The sequence below is a fragment of the Rhinoderma darwinii genome, chromosome 9 (genome assembly GCF_050947455.1).
Source record: "Rhinoderma darwinii isolate aRhiDar2 chromosome 9, aRhiDar2.hap1, whole genome shotgun sequence".
In the NCBI taxonomy this organism is placed as follows: domain Eukaryota; kingdom Metazoa; phylum Chordata; class Amphibia; order Anura; family Rhinodermatidae; genus Rhinoderma; species Rhinoderma darwinii.
In genome coordinates, this window is record NC_134695.1 from 1,862,416 (window position 1) to 1,878,490 (window position 16,075).

A 16,075-nucleotide genomic window follows, 5' to 3' on the forward strand; every position below is an offset into this window, starting at 1 on the left:
TGACCAAGGCGTTGACCGCAATGGCCCCGAGATCCCTTGCCCCAGCCACGTAAGTTGGAACCTTGTGGTTGAGATTTAATATGAAGTGATCCATGTCCAGTGTGCCCCACTACTTGCAAAGGAGATGGAATAAGTCTGGGTGAAGTGACCACTCACCTGGGTCCAGTCTTTAATAACTGACTAAATCTGTGGCCGAGTTTTCCACTCCTGGTACATGACCCTCTGACCAAGGGAGAATCCAAAAGGACTGTCACAGAGCTGATTAACTCCTGGTGGCTCAGATAGGCAACCGCGTTGGAGTCGTCAATCTGAATCCTGACCTGATCCGGGTGGGCTTGGAGAAGGAGGGTTAATTGCGAGGTGTGTAGGAAGATTGCCCTTAGTTCCAGACAATTGATCTGTAGGGATGACTCCGTCGACCAGATGCCCTGGATCATGGGAGGCCAAAAACAGCAACCAATCCAGACAAAATGGAAACCATTGAGAAGACAAGCCACAGGAGGAGAAGGAAGAACCATCCTCGCGTGATGCCGTTGAGGTCTCCCACTAGATCAACTCCTGACGAATCAGAGAAGGCAGGAGAATTAAAGAAGTTATCCAGAGAGACAATGGATGGCATGTCCTCAGGATAAGCTAGAAATATCTTGTCGGTGGGGGTCCAACTTTCGGCATCCCTGCCAATCAGCTGAGCGCTGCTTCCCTTCATTCTTTTCACTGCTTGGTACTGTTGACACACTTGTAGCAGCGGTTGACAGTATTACAGCCTACTCGAATGGTTTGGGAGTCTGGAAATGTCACATAAGACCTGACCTTCAGGGGGTGCGCATCATGTGAGGTCCTTGGTTTCAGGCACTGAGGGCAGAATGGGGAAGACTGGCCACATGTAAATTTTGTATTACACCTTCCACAATTAAAGGGTTAAGTCTGGACTCGGACTGGGGTGGTGGCCAGAAGAAGCTTCCAGTGACAGACAGAGGAATATAGCCCTTCGTTCCAGAATGTTTTGTGGTTTTTTTTCTGTCAACTTTTATTCAATTACCACTGGAAATAGTACAGCTAATACATCCACAGTCCTCTAATACAGTAAGGCATGTAAACAAGAAGCCATACATGTACAAACTGTTACAGGTAAAACATTTTCCATTCCTCCAACTATCCACCCCAACCCATCCCTCTCGACCAACCGCAGTTCTATGACCCTATTACATCCGTATACCACTCCTATCAAATGCCAGTTATGAAGTGCCTATCACCAGCCGATGTTTCGTTAGTTCCTGTGGAGCCAGCCCAGGATAATTCAGCCACTTCCCCCACTGCCACTCAAACTTTTGGTCGCCCCACGTTTGAGGTATACTCGCCTTTCCAAGGAGATTGTATTATTCATATAAGTTCGGGTAGTCCACGGGGATCTCGCTGTATCCAATATTTAGCTATCAATTTTAGCACATGATACAAAGCTTTACCAATAGCCTGAGTTTCAGCCATGTCTCCACCTGCTCCTCCCACACATCGGTATAGTTATCCCAAATGCCCTCTTAATTAAGTCTCTTACTGCTAGCCAATAACCATCTAGCACCGCAAAATCCCAGAACATGTGTTTTAGCGTGATTTTAGTGGAGCACCTAGGGCACTCCAGACTGTCTGATATGCATTTGCCAAAAGCAGCTTCGGTGCCCTCTATGTATCAAGAACAATTGCGAGCACCAGTGCGCTACATTGAGAGATACCAACTGCAGAGAGGCAGTTGCCGCCTCCCATTCTTCAGGAGTGAGGCCCCACATCTCGTTCCCATTTGCCTTTTATGTTCCCCATTGGAAACCCCAGGTGCACCGAGAGCATTTGTGTGTATACAAGTGAGATAAGACCTTTAGTAGTTTCTGCTCCCAAAACATATTCCAGCATGCCCGAGCTGGGACATCTCAGATCTACCATTCTAACCTGTGCTTGGGCCGCATTTGTAAATATTGATAGAACGATCAGTTACGAATATCAAAGTCGTCTTTCAGTTTTTGGAAGGATTTGAAGTCACCATCATTATACAAGTGACTCACATACCTAACTCCATCCTGCTCCCAATCCTGAAAGCCCTCAAAAGGTGTTAAATTCCCAGAGGTACAGGTTGTTCCATGTGGGTATATAGTTTGAGCATCCTTCAATCCCAGGAACATTTCACTTTCCCACCAAATTGTATGCATGAGTAGCAAAGTCAGTTTACCCCCAGCCTCTTTTGAATTTATAGGATTCCAGCACCTCCATCATACCAGTTTGTTGACCTAAATAGTATAGCAACCGCCCACTACAGTCCCAGCGATCTCTATCTTTCCATCCTCTGAAGTGCTGTAAATGGGCCGCCAAAAATTACACCCATGCATTCGGCAATGCAAGCCCGTCTTGTTCTTTAGGCAACTGCAATTTTTCCTGTGTAATTCTAGGGATCCCCCTTTTCCATACTAAATCTCTAAACAAATTACGAATCCTCCTAAACCAGTATTTAGGTAACCACACCAGGGCTTTATGTATAACGTAGAGAATCTGAGGCATAAGGACCATTTTTATCAGATTCGCACGTCCCAGGACCGACGAGGGTAGCTAAAGCAAAACTTGTATTTCAGTTTTTATTTTATCCAGCAGGGGTTGAACATTTAGGAGTTATGAAATCTTGCACTCTAGCGGACTCCCTAATTCCTAGATACATAAATTCTTGCACACAAGGGATTGCCAGTACCACCGGTACCGGTAACGTGGTTAACGGCATAGACTTCGTCCAATTAATAGTCAGCCCCGAAGATCTGCCAAAACTTCCAAGAGTATCTAGAATCTCAGGCAGAGACCGCTCAACATTTCCTATGAACATCATCCACGTATACGGCTATACGTTCATCCACAGTTCCATATCTAAAACCATGTACGAATGGGTGATGTTTCATCATATTCGCCAGAGGCTCTATCGCCAAAGCGATCAGCAGCGGGGGAAAGTGGGCACCCCTGAGGTGTCCCTCCTGCCAATGGGAATGACTCAGATAGCACTCAGCCCGTATTCTAGCAAACCGTTCATGATATAATAGTTGCACCCATTTAATGAAATTCTGCCCAGACCCAAACCTCCCTAGCACTGCCTACAGGTACCCCAAACACCAGACTATCAAAGGCTTTGGCGGCATCTAAGGACAGGATATCTCTAGAATGGGGTGGGGGCCCTCCTCAGTTCCAGAATGTTGATGGGAAGACTGTCTTTCTGGCGGGACCAGAGTCCTTGGGCTATGAAATTCCAGAAGGCTGGTGTCCATGAGAAGACCTGCCAGCAGAGAGGAAGAAGAGAGAGGCCCCCAGAGGGATTGCCGGGGAGGAGAGCCCGATGGACGGTCGCGTGAAGCAAGATTTGGCGGTACAAAGAATCCGGAGAAAGGGTCCACTGAAGCAGACGATTCTCAAACTAGGCAAAGGGAATGACTTCGATGGTAGCCAACATGGTGCCCAAACCCTTCATACAAAAGCGTTGGTAGGAGTGCTCCTGCAGGGTGGACAGTTTCTCCAGAGGAAAAGACATCAGAGCTGAATCGGGTGTCGTATACCATCCCCAGAAAAATAAGTCTCCAACATGGAGTCAGACAGGACTTGGACTGGCTGACAATCCATCCGAGATAGCTAGATTGGCCAGATTGTCCTCCCAGGACAGGGACATGACCATATAATCCAGATAGGGGACAACTGAAATCTTCCTGGAAAAACGCGTCATCACCACAGAAATTATTTTTGTGAAAACCTGCAGGGCCGTCAACAGGACGAACGGGAGGGTGCACCTTTAGGTGGAACTCGTCTTACCCACTGCAGGCTGTGGCTTGAGGGCAGGTGCTTGAGTGAAGGTCAGTCAGCGCAGTCCTAGTGGGATGCCTGTGCTACGAGGAATCTGTGAAAGGAATGAAAACAAAGTCCAGGTTTTCTGGGAGCACGATGAGCCTTAGTTTGATGCAGGTGAGCTCTTTTTCCAGCAAAAATAAAAAATAAAAAAAATTTGGATCCAGCACTTCATGAAGAAATCTGAGGACTTTATTGTATAAACACAAAAAATTCACCCAGCACATAAAGATAAGAGGACCAGTACGCTTATGCGTTTCAAACACCAACTGCGTTCTTAGTCATAGCACCTGGTCAGAGAAACTTACCGTTTCAAGTGGATCAGCACCAATCCCAGTGTAAAAAACAAGAGCACATGTAAAGAGAGTTGGAGCAAGGTGTGTGGGGGGAGGGTATATGTGAACATTCCACTATTAATCCCTTACATCCCTGCCAACAGCTATAATATGAACTTATAAAGTAATTTTATAAAATCTAAATACATATTACAGGGATATTACAGCTGTAGAAATAGTACATTGAATAAAACACCTATAGCTGGTTAAAGCTTAGTAATATAAAATCAATATAATGTTTGTCAGCAAATGCCGCAACCAAAAACTGCATAATGTGAACAGGGAAAGAGCAGTTTGTTGTAGTGACACCTGTGGATCAGTTGGGGAAACTACTTTGAGGTGGAGTGCACATCCACATGAAAACAGAGTTGAGTGATTGTCACACTACATGGTTGCGTGATATGCACAAAAGGAAAAGGGGGGGGGGGATGTAGCACCAAGGCACCATAATGTGTCAAATCTACATCCAAATGTCACATATCTGGGAATAATTCCACATGTTGCTTCCATGAGAATTTCATCCGGGTGGGCTCCAAAGAGTACGGGAGCTAGCGAAAGGAAAGCCAGTCAAGGAGTGTTTAGAAGCAGTGTCGGCAGACCAGCATTTAAGCCTTGCCGTCCGGCAATAATGGAGGGAGAGGTGCGAACCTCAAGGCGACCTGCATTCAGGGAGACTTCGCACAGGTCTTTTGTAGCATTAGACAGCTGTTGAGGGAAAGCCACCATATTTTAGAGGGCACCGCAGAAGGGAGGCCGTGTTCGTGAGCCCATTCAGTAGAGGCTCTGCTGACGCATGCAGAAGAAAGATCGGCCGCAAGGCCAAGCCTTCAAAAAAGAGGACCTAAAAGAAGGACTCTAAGCTGCGGTCCAAGGGATCGCGGAATGAGGCAATCAGCCATAGGAATAGTGGTTTTGGCCACGAGAGACAGGAGGTTCCACAGAGAGATATTGTCCAGTTAGAGGAAATATCCTCCAGAAAAGCATACATCAGACCCAGGCGACAGGTCTGGCCAAAATTCCTTTCAGGGTGTTTCCATTCCTTGGAGACTACCTTTTCAAACTCCATGTGAGAGGGGAAAGACTTGTAAAATCGTTTGGGATGGAGAAAAGTGACAGTCTCCATTGGGGAGACTGGTCAGCATGCGTATAATGTAAAGGTGTCTCTGATCGCAGTGATGAGACTGTCCAACGTAGAGGATTGCTCTTTATCCAGTTCTGAATTGGAATCCGAAATTTCTCCCTCAGACAAAGGCTCCCTATGAGGGGAAGAAGCTGCAGATTGCTCCTCTGGGGGGAGTGGGACTCACGAGGCTGGGGATACAGACGCGTGAGACAGTGCGGACCAAGACACCCATCATGCACTGGGTGACATTAGAGAGGTCTCAGACTACCCCGGAAAGGGAATGAGCCCATTACGGTAAAAACTGTTCAGCAATAGGCATGGGAAATGTTGGGGGTGGCTGAAATGGTCAGGCAACAGGGTGGGCATCCACAGATGCTTGTCCTGAAGGCCGGCATGCATCGCACAGAGGAGTAGGTTGGCCACATATGAAATAGGCAAAGTGAACTAAATAAGGTACCTGTCGGGAGGATTCTCCTCTGGTGTCTGACCTATCAGCATAAGGGTCACCACGTTCCTCAGTAACAAATGAGGAGGAGCCCAGTTAGAGGGATGGAAGGAAGAGGGGACTGTGAAGAGGTAATACATGTCCTGAAGTCCACTTGATCCACAAAAATGTAGGACCATTAGGGTAGTTCCCCCTTTGCATTAGCTGTGGTGAGGTGGGACACAGGTAAGGATAAAAAAGGAACAACCTTTTTGGCTGGTGGGCGACAGAGGAGCTTGCGCTCTAGTCTAGCAACCGCCAGATGTTGGGGAAAGTAGGGGAGGACAGCTTCGCCCGTTTCCCCGTAGGAAGAATTAAAAGAGAAAAAAAATAAACTAATACAAAGAAAGCAAAGACAGCCTGTTGTACCAGTAGGTGGGTCTGCCTCCTACAGACACTCAGCTAAGACTGACCGACGCAATGCATGTAAGAGGGGTATATACTGCAGGAGTCAGATAATTCATGATCAATTAGCCACTAAAATTCTTTTTAGTGTCAGCAATCCCAATTTCCAGACCAAAGTATAAAAATAAAAAAAATACAGTCAGGGCAACAGTAAATCTACAAATATGAAAATCATTGTATGTACAAACCTCATACAGTTTTGAAGCAACAAATTTTCTTCCAGTGCTGTTGGTCCCTTCCATTACTACAACCTGAAACAGAGAAAACAGGCCTACAGATGCTGCCAGTCCAGACGAATGCATGGATGATGAAGAACAGTCGTATTATTTGCCATTTGACTTTCTGAATGGGGTTGTAAACAAATATATTAATAGATAAAAATGACCCAGAAATTTCTCTATTTGTCTGCAAACAAACAAAAGTGGCCAATGTTTAACATTTACTGTCCTGCTTACGTAAAGTAGGAAAGCATTATATGATCTCTAGCTTTCTACAGGTATGTTGGGTCAACATGATTAAACTGCAGGTTTATTGATTTATAGAACAATGGGTGAAATTCATTTTCTACGGACTTTGTAAACTAAGAATATTGTACGAATTTGTCTTATTTGTGTCAGATACCAATTGTCTTAGTATGCACAGGCATCTTATACGTTGCCATCCCAAGTTCATCATTACAGAAAGATTTTCCTTACAGAGTGTCTGGCACCAAAATGCTCCTTTTCTATGTCTTTGAAGCAATTGTAAAATCATATGGTAAATATATTCAATGTGACTAATTATCTTACAGAAACTTAATGCCTTTTACATGGGCCAATGATCAGGCGACTGAACATACTTTAAAATGCTCGCTCCTGATTATTACCCATTACTTATTAACGATTGTTCGTCCCCATACATTCCGATTATTGCTCCATTTATATGGAGCAATGGAGTGCCGATTGACATGCTGTAGTGTCGATCGGCGCTTGTTTACCGGGAAGAAAATCTTCCTTTGTAAAAGCGTCCTTACACTGCAGCTGTCCTGAATTTTCTCTCTGCATCTTGACAAAATGGCTGTTCATGAATATTTATTAGGGGTTCCACCATTGTTCAATCCTCCTTTAAAGCAGATGATACGGCTACCTGACTAAGCTGAATCTGATTGTTCTGAACCCCCACTACGCCTGGAAGTGAAAGTTATGGAAAATTTACATTAAAAGGGTTTTCCCAGACATTTATGACATATCCACAGGATATGTCATAAATCTCAGATAGGTGCGGGTCCCAGAGGTGGGACCCACACCTATCTCTAGAACGGAGCCCCCTAAGAACTGTTCTGCGTTGCGGCTGAAGGAGGAGATTTCCGACCATGAAGAAGAAATCGGGATAGCTCGCTGAGCTACGCTTTTTCCGTAAGTCCCATAAAACTGAACGGTAGTTACGAAAACAGCGTAGCTCGCTGAACTACGCTGTTTTCGGAACTCCCGACCATTTAGTCAGGAAGTGACCGGGGGGTCAGAGGGAGCAGAAAGAGGTAGAACGGTGTTTAGAGGGGCTGTGGATATGTCATAAATGTCTGATGGGAAAAGCCCTTTAAGAGACTATAACAAAGTAACAACTCTCATTTACCTGAATTTCCTTAAGGCTGGATTTACACGAGCGTGTGTGTTTTGTGCGCGCAAAAGGTACTTAACAACAGCTCCGTGTGTCATCACCGTATGATGCGTGGCTATGTGATTTTCGCGCAGCCGCCATCATTATGACACTCCGTTTGGATGTTTGTAAACAGAAAAGCACCTGGTGCTTTTCGGTTTACATTCATAGTTTTACTGCTGTTGTGCGAATCACGCACCTCCCACGGAAGTGCTTCCGTGTGGTGCGTGTGATTTTCACGCACCCATTGACTTCAATGGGTGCGTGATACGCGAAATATGCACAAAGAACGGACATGTCGTGAGTTTTCCGCAGCGGACTCACGCTGCGCAAAAATCACTGAGAGTCTGCACTGCCCCATAGACTAATATAGATCCGTGTGAGGCGCGTGAAAATCACGCGCGTTGCATGGACGTATATCACGTTTGTCTGAATAAGCCTAAGCCCTAAGGGTGTCTATCAAAATATATATATCACCAATTTTTGGGGTGTAATCTGTTTAAATCAGAAATATACCTTCAGAGAGCAGATTAAGAAAAGGACAGAATCCACTACAGTCATCATAGGGCAGACTAGCGAGATTGCCATGTTGGCACATATGCAGGGCCTAGAGGAAGAATGCATATTCCATTATTAAGGCGCCCTTTTCATGGAACTTTTTAAACCACCAACAAACGATTAGTGGTTGAAAACAGTTGTCCCTGAGGATGGATATTTGCATCGGGATCATCCACCCAACGATGAGTGTCACTGTTGCTTACCGATGGCTCTCGCAAGAGTCCTGCAGTAGGCAGCAAGGTCTTGTGCAAATGTTGCAAAGAACAGCATTTCAATTTACAGATTGGACTGCTGATAACAAGTTTTTACAGCGTCACGATTGCAGAATTTTAGATCAATACCTGTCCAGGAAACAGTGAATATTCTTTCAACTCTGACAAGTCCACTGGAACCTGCATTCCTGATGAATACTCCCGTTCTCCCTCAAGAACAACAGATTTGGAGTTCAACCTCCCATTGCTGTCACAGCCAACCTGCCCAAGCACGGTCACCATCTCCTAACAGAAACAAAAAACACCCAGGCTAATTGTTTATAAAGTTAGAAAACACATTACATTAGGTAGCAAAGGCATTGTACATCTCACTAACATCAAGGCTAGTACGGTTAAAAAATTAGCATTGTGATGCAGCTCAAAGCCACAAATGTATATTAAATATACAAAAAAAAAAACAATACATTTCGTTTTTTTTAATCGAATATCTGTTCACTGCAGTTTTTTTCTTCATGTCAAAAACCCAAGAGCCCAAGTAAAAAAGAATAGAAAGTCAGACACAGCTTACCTTTACTATTGAAACCTCTAAACTTGCACCTTAGGCCAAATGCACACGATGCGTATTACGTGCAGATTTTCATCTACAAATTGCAGAATTTTTCCGCACGTAAATTGATCCACGGTGCATATTTTCGAATCCACAGCATGTCAATTTATCTTGAGTTTCCGCTAGTAAATTATAACTGATAAATTTACAAAAAAAATGCACCAAAAGCCTCAGCAACTTTGCCTACAAAAAGGGTATGTGCGCACACACACAAACTCGAAAACGTCTGAAAATACAGGAGCTGTTTTCAAGGGAAAACAGCTCCTGTTTTTCAGCTGTTTTTTAAGCCACTCGCGGTTTTTACAGCCGTTTTTGGAGCTTTTTCTATAGAGTCTATGAAAAACGGCTCCAAAAACGGCTGAAGTAGTAACATGCACTGCTTTTTCGTGGCCGTTTTTAATGACGGCCGTGTAAAAAAACGGCCCGTCGGAACAGAACGCCGTTTTCCCATTGCAATCAGTGGGCAGATGTTTGGAGGCGTTCCGCTTCCGATTTTTCATCAGTTTTTCGGGCGTTTACAGCCCGAAAATAGGCTGTGTAAACATACCCTAATAATTTAAAAAAAGTTCTTCCACTTTCTGATGTGAGGCGCGAGGTGTGATGAATTTTATACCTCCATGTGCCTCACATTAATAGTAATTAACCCCATCATGTTCCTCAGTCATAATGGACAACATTGGGTTAATGTGTGATGTACATGATGGGGTTAATTACTATTAATGTGAGGCACTAAATTCATAACACCACGTGCCTCACATTAATAAGTGAAAAAGCAGATTTTATTTTTTAACAGCGTAAAACAATATAAATGATGCTATAAATTTGTTATTACGGTCGCGACGATACAGAATGGGTGTATTTTATGTATTGAGACTTATTTTAATTTGTTGCTTTTATTTAACATTTTTTATTTTTAAACTTTAAAGTGTAACTAAACGCTCAACAAACTTCTGAAATGTCATAAATTTGATTGGAGGGGGTCCGAGCACTGAAACCCCCACCAATCGCTTAGCCGCTTCGTTTGTTCAGCTTTTTTCGGAAAGCCGATGTAGCCGAGTTAGTACAGCTTAGTATCGAAATACATAAATTAACAGCATTGAACTGTTTGAGGGTGCAAGACATAGAAACAGTATAAAAATTTTCGATGCATCGTGCAACTCTACTTTCTAGTACGCGAAACTCAGCTGTGTGCAGATTAGCAAACTTGAAATGGTTTAGTTGTATTCGGTATGTAATGCAGCCAGACGAACTTACTTGAGCTGGAAAAGAGACAGATGTAAATTCTTCAATATGAAAATGATTCTTTAGGGCTTCACCGAGCTCTTCTATTTTACTGCCTACAGCTAGATTGGAGAAAGATGGTGAGTGACAGATCTTTACTTATATGGAATGCCTAATGTACATGGCAGAACGGTGTGCAGGACGCTGTGCGGTGATACATTGAGTACCCTGGGGCGTCGTACTACAGAGATCTAGGCACGCCGTGTGCTGCCTCATAGTGCCGTGTTATGAAGTTAGAAGCAATGCTTCTAGGTGAGAATCTCTCTATAATACAGTGTCTGATGAGACACGACAATTATTTTTTTATCTGTGCTTATACACTCGACAGAAAAAAAAACCCTCGCTTTGAAATCAGTCATACAGAGATAAAGTAGGGATCCACATGGATGCCACATTACTGCACTTCTGCCAATGCAGATCTCCGCACACTAAAATAACATGCTGTTGTGACAGACCAATGTCTGCAGACAATCTAAAGTCTACAGCAAGGCTCATACCAAACTATAAGGCCTCGTTCACATCCCGCTCTTGAATTCCGTTGCTCTGCTCCGTCATAGGAGCAAAACAATGAAATGGGTTCCGTCATGGTGTCCGTCGTTTTGACAGGAAAAAAAAGCGCGACATGTTGCGTTATTCTTTTTAACAAATATGACCGAATATGCGACGGAGGCTCCTAATAGAGCCTCCAACTTAGAAGTGAATAGACCAAGATGCAGACTCTTGATTTGTGGAAATGAATAACTTATTCCCAACTCTTAACACTTACCATCTCGGATGTCTGTCAACTTCTGAAACATGTACTTGTACGATTTACTCAGTGATTCCTCCTCTTGTAGGGTTATGGGTTCAACTTTACTATACTTGCCATTTCCACCACTCCATGATGTTCCTTGTACTTCTCCAAAAGAAGTTACCACTTCACCACGGTTTGAGCGAGAGATATACTTCTGTGATGGGGTGGCACTAATGCAGTAAGGGCAATTAGAAGTGTCTCTAACACGTGTAGCAAGTTGTACCAGATATTTTATGCTGCTCAATACATTTTTGGGAAATTGCTGACTCATAAATTCATGCATCCGACACCCCTGATAAAACTCCTCCATGATATTACATATTTTAATGTCTTAAGCGTTCATTTCTACCCAATAGCAGCTGCAGTCAGGAAACCGGGTCTATAGCTTCTGCCTACCTACAGAAACACTCACCATTAAATATAAAGACTAGGTTTAAGGCGATATATTTTTGAAACACACCCTTGTGCTGTGACAATGGCATTAGGAGTGAGAGATTTCTTGTGAAAATTGTATGACCACCCCTAAGAACTGACACACTTAGCAGATTATGAAGAATGAATACCTAACTATAGTGATAATAGTGAAAGTCATGGGGCAAACATTTACAAATATTTCGAATTGGCGTTTTTTTTAGACCTGTGTGTAAAATAAAACATCTCCATTAGAAACGATGCATCACAAGGCTAGGGCCCCACGACGTCTCTCGAAAGTCAAGGCAAAACGGTGAAAAAGTGTGAACGTCAGTGGTAGCATTGTATGTTGCGACAAATGTATCAAAACACGGCACATGCTGTCATATATTTGTCACAAAACGTTTTAATAAATTAGTCCAGCTTTAACTTGTATCGAAAGGAATATAATTTTAGTTACCGTCTAAGTTGAAGCTAATTTGTTGGCATATGTTGAGACAAATTTATTACAGCACATGCGCCACTTTAAAAAAAACTTTGTTGCAAAATATCACTACTAATTACTTTCGCCTTCCAAACGCCATAACTTTTTTATTTTTCCATGAATTGAGCGGTGTGAGGGCTTATGTTTGGCAGGACGAGCTGTAGTTTTTATTGGTACATGTAAGCTTTTTATTATATTTTATTTAGAGCTTTGGTGACCAAAAACAGTGATTTTGGCGTTTTAAATTCTTTATTTCTTACGGCGTTCATAATGCGCTATAAATGACAATTTTACTTTATTCTGCGGGTCGGTACGATTACGGCGATACCATATGTATATAGTTTTTTTATGTTTTGCAGCGTTTGCGCAATAAAAACACTTCTTTATAAAATAATGTATTTTCTGTCACCATATTCTGAGCCGTAACTTTTTTATTTTTCAGTCAAAAAGCGGTGTAAGGGCTTGTTTTTTGCGGGACGGGTTGTAGTTTTTATTGGTACTATTTTCGGGTACATGTGAATTTTTTATCACTTTTTATTCTATATTTTGGGAGGGGTGGTGACTAAAAAATAGTGATTCTGGCACTGTTTTTAGTTTGTTTTTTTTGCGGCGTTCACCGTGCGGTTAAAATAACATTATCGTTTTATAGATTAGGTCGTTATGAACGTGGTGATGCCAAATATGTGTACTGTTTTTTAACGGTTTTATTTTTTCCCTATAATAAGAGACTTATTATAGGGAAAAAAAATCTTTTCTTTTTACACTTTTGTAAAACATTTTGAACAAACTTTTTTTTAACTTTTTTCTTTACACTTTCTTCTTTTACCTGCAGCTTTGATCGCTGCTAGAATACATTACATTGCCTAAGTAGTGTAACGTATTCCAACTGTCACTGTGACGTCACAGTCACTCTGACAGTTAGTCTACGAGGACCAGCCAGAGGCTGATCCTCATAGGCTTGAATACATGGCAGACCCGGGGGCCGTTGTCTGGCCCCCGGGTGCCATCACAAGCATCAGCAACCCCCACAATTGCATGGGGGCTGCTGATGTGCTACAAACCCCCTACATGCGGAGATCGCAATCGAGCCCCGCATGTAACGGGTTAATTGCCAAAATCAGCGGCAATGAGCCGCTGATCGGCAACAGTGGAGTGTCAGCTGTCCTCCCGGTTCCCGATGCACACGGTCACCGACACTGTCACAGACACCATGCTAGCCATCTGCAAACCTCACGATTTCATTGTGAGGTCTGCCGATGTGCTAGAAAAGGTCTGCCGATGTGCTAGAAACCCCTGAATGCGGTGATTGCAATCGATCACCGCAATTAAGGGGTTAATTGCCGAAATCAGCGGAAATAAGCCGCTGATCGGCATACAGTGGAGTGTCAGATGTCAGGGACAGCTGGCCTCCCGCTTCGCCGACAGTGTGCACCGGGAACTACGCAGTAACTGTACGTCCCTGTGCGCTAAGACACTGCCACACGGACGTACAGTTGCGTCGTGGTGTGTCTAGGGGTTAAGAGCAAAGGGTCTTGATCGGTCAGCTTATCATTCCAGACCTATAGCATCGAGTGGTCTTCTCCGTGGAAGGATGAACAGAAACGCAGTTGGATTTTTTTTGGAGTGGCTTAGGATATTCTCCAAGATCTTATTTCTTATCTTCTCAAAAATATCTTCTAACCATTATACAAACACGAGAACAAAAAAAACAAAAAACGCAAGGCAGCGATGGTATGCTTGGCTTCTTGCCTATGTGAATGTTAATGGCCACTTGGGGGGGGGGGGGGGGGGGACACCTTTCTAGAAAGCAGTACAAGTTCAACATTATAGACTTCACCAACTTCCCAACTTTAATTCTATGAAACCCTTTAAAAATAGAAGGCAAGTCAAAGAAACTTGGCATAGGAGTGGATAAAGCATTCTATAATCTTTATTCTGACCAAGATAAGTTGACTGCTTTGGCTGCCCCATGCCAAACATCTTTGCAGCAAATGAAATTCTTGAGCCATTCTTACTGTAAAAAAGGGACAGTTCTCAGACTTGTCAGGTTTAAACAATAAAAAGATATACCTGGGTGAGAAGCTGGCTGGGGAAAAGAGAAGATGGGGGCTTCGGTTTATGGAAGGAACGCGCTTAGACTGTGGATTCTCAGGCGTTGATAAATTCCGTTTCTGGGATCCCTAGGGGAAACAATGAAGACAATTTAAGGTCTATGACTGAAATTTGTTCTATCAGAGCAAATTTTATTTTATTTTTTTTAAAAACACCCAGCAAAAGTACATGAAGAAAAATAAAAAACAAAACCAAACAAAACACTAGAAATATGAAAACATTAACCCCTTAATGACCAGCCTATTTTAGACGTTAATGACCAAGCCATTTTTTACATTTTTCCATCGTCTCATTCAAAGAGCTATACACTTTTTATTTTTGCGTCGACATAGCTGTATAAGGTCTTGTTTTTTGCGGGACAAGTTGTAATTTTTAATAGCACCATTTTGGGGTACATAGAATTTATAAACTTTTTTTTTTTAGAAAAAAAAAACAGCAATTTCGCCACAGTTTTTTGCATCCTAAATTTACGCCGTTTACCGTGTGGTATTAATAACACAATAACTTTATTCAACGGGTTGTTGCGATTGCAACGATACCAATTTAGTATAGATTTTGTATGTTTTTCAAAATTATTTGTTTTTGTGTCTCCATATTTGAAGAGCCGTAACGAAATTATTTTTTCGCCGATGCAATTGTAGAAGGGCTTTTTTTTTGCGGGACGACTTGTAGTTTTTATCGGTACCATTTTGGAGTAGATGCGACTTTTTGATCACTTTTTATCATATTTTTTTTTAAGGCTGGATTCAAAGAAAACAGCAATTTTTGCATGTTTATTTTTTTTTACAACGTTCACCGTGCGGGTTAAATGATGTAATAAGTTTATAGTCGGGGTCGTTACGGACGCAGCGATACCAAATGTGTAACTTTTTTACTTTATTTTGTTTGTTAATAATAAAGCAGTTTGTAAGGGGAAAAAGTGGGTTTTTCATTTTTTATTTTCCACTTTTTATTAAACTTTTTTACTAGTCCCACTAGGGGACTTCACTATGCGATCCTCCGATCGCATTTATAATACACTGCAATACTTCTGTATTGCAGTGTATTATGCCTGTCCGTGTAAAACGGACAGCCATCTGCTAGGTCATGCCTCCGGCATGACATAGCAGGCATTCACCACAGGCAGACCTGGGGGCCTTTATTAGGCCCCCGGCTGCCATGGAGAAACAGACACTCGGCGATCTTATCGCTGGGTGTCCGTTTGATGAGAGGGAGCTCCCTCCCTTTCTCCAAAACCACTCCGATGCGGTGCACGGTGAATACAGCACCGCATCTGAGGGGTTAAACGGGTGAGATCGATACTTATATCGATCTCACCCGGTCGAGCAGGGACGCCCCCAGCCCTCAGCTGCCTCTGGCAGCTGAGAGCAGGGAGATTTGACAGCTCCCTGCTCTGTTTACTTATTCCGATGCCGCGACGTAAAAAGTCTATTGCATCGGAATAAGGCCCGTTAGTGACCGACGTAGAAAAACTATGGGCCGGTCACTAACGGGTTAATTCACAGAAGACCTTACTTAACAGGCAATATTGCTAGTAACAAGAGTGGGTTTAGTGTTCTGCAAAAGTAAAGAAAAATGTGTTGACCTACTTTAACCCCTTCCCGACCATCCCACGTAGATTAACGGGCTGCAGCACTGGTCCTTGTGCCTGCAGCCCATTAATCTACGTGTGCTCCTAACCGAGCACACAGGCGCTCCCCTCAGCCCGGCATCTCCCAGTACAGGCTGCTACTAACAGCCTTAGTAATGGGGGAAAACATCGGGTCGGATCACAGTGGTG

At 43.2% G+C, this 16,075-nt stretch overlaps 1 protein-coding gene across 1 annotated transcript in view; it reads right to left on the reverse strand.

Annotated features, from left to right (window-relative positions):
• Window positions 1-16,075, reverse strand: part of POLA2 (DNA polymerase alpha 2, accessory subunit) — a 73,244-nt gene that overhangs the window by 22,872 nt on the left and 34,297 nt on the right. The window contains exons 6-10 of the mRNA XM_075837181.1: window positions 14,254-14,363; window positions 11,262-11,458; window positions 10,469-10,557; window positions 8,737-8,892; window positions 6,391-6,453 (exon numbers count right to left, since the gene is read on the reverse strand). Coding sequence (XP_075693296.1) covers window positions 6,391-6,453; window positions 8,737-8,892; window positions 10,469-10,557; window positions 11,262-11,458; window positions 14,254-14,363 — 615 coding nt within the window. The remainder of the gene's footprint in view (window positions 1-6,390; window positions 6,454-8,736; window positions 8,893-10,468; window positions 10,558-11,261; window positions 11,459-14,253; window positions 14,364-16,075) is intronic.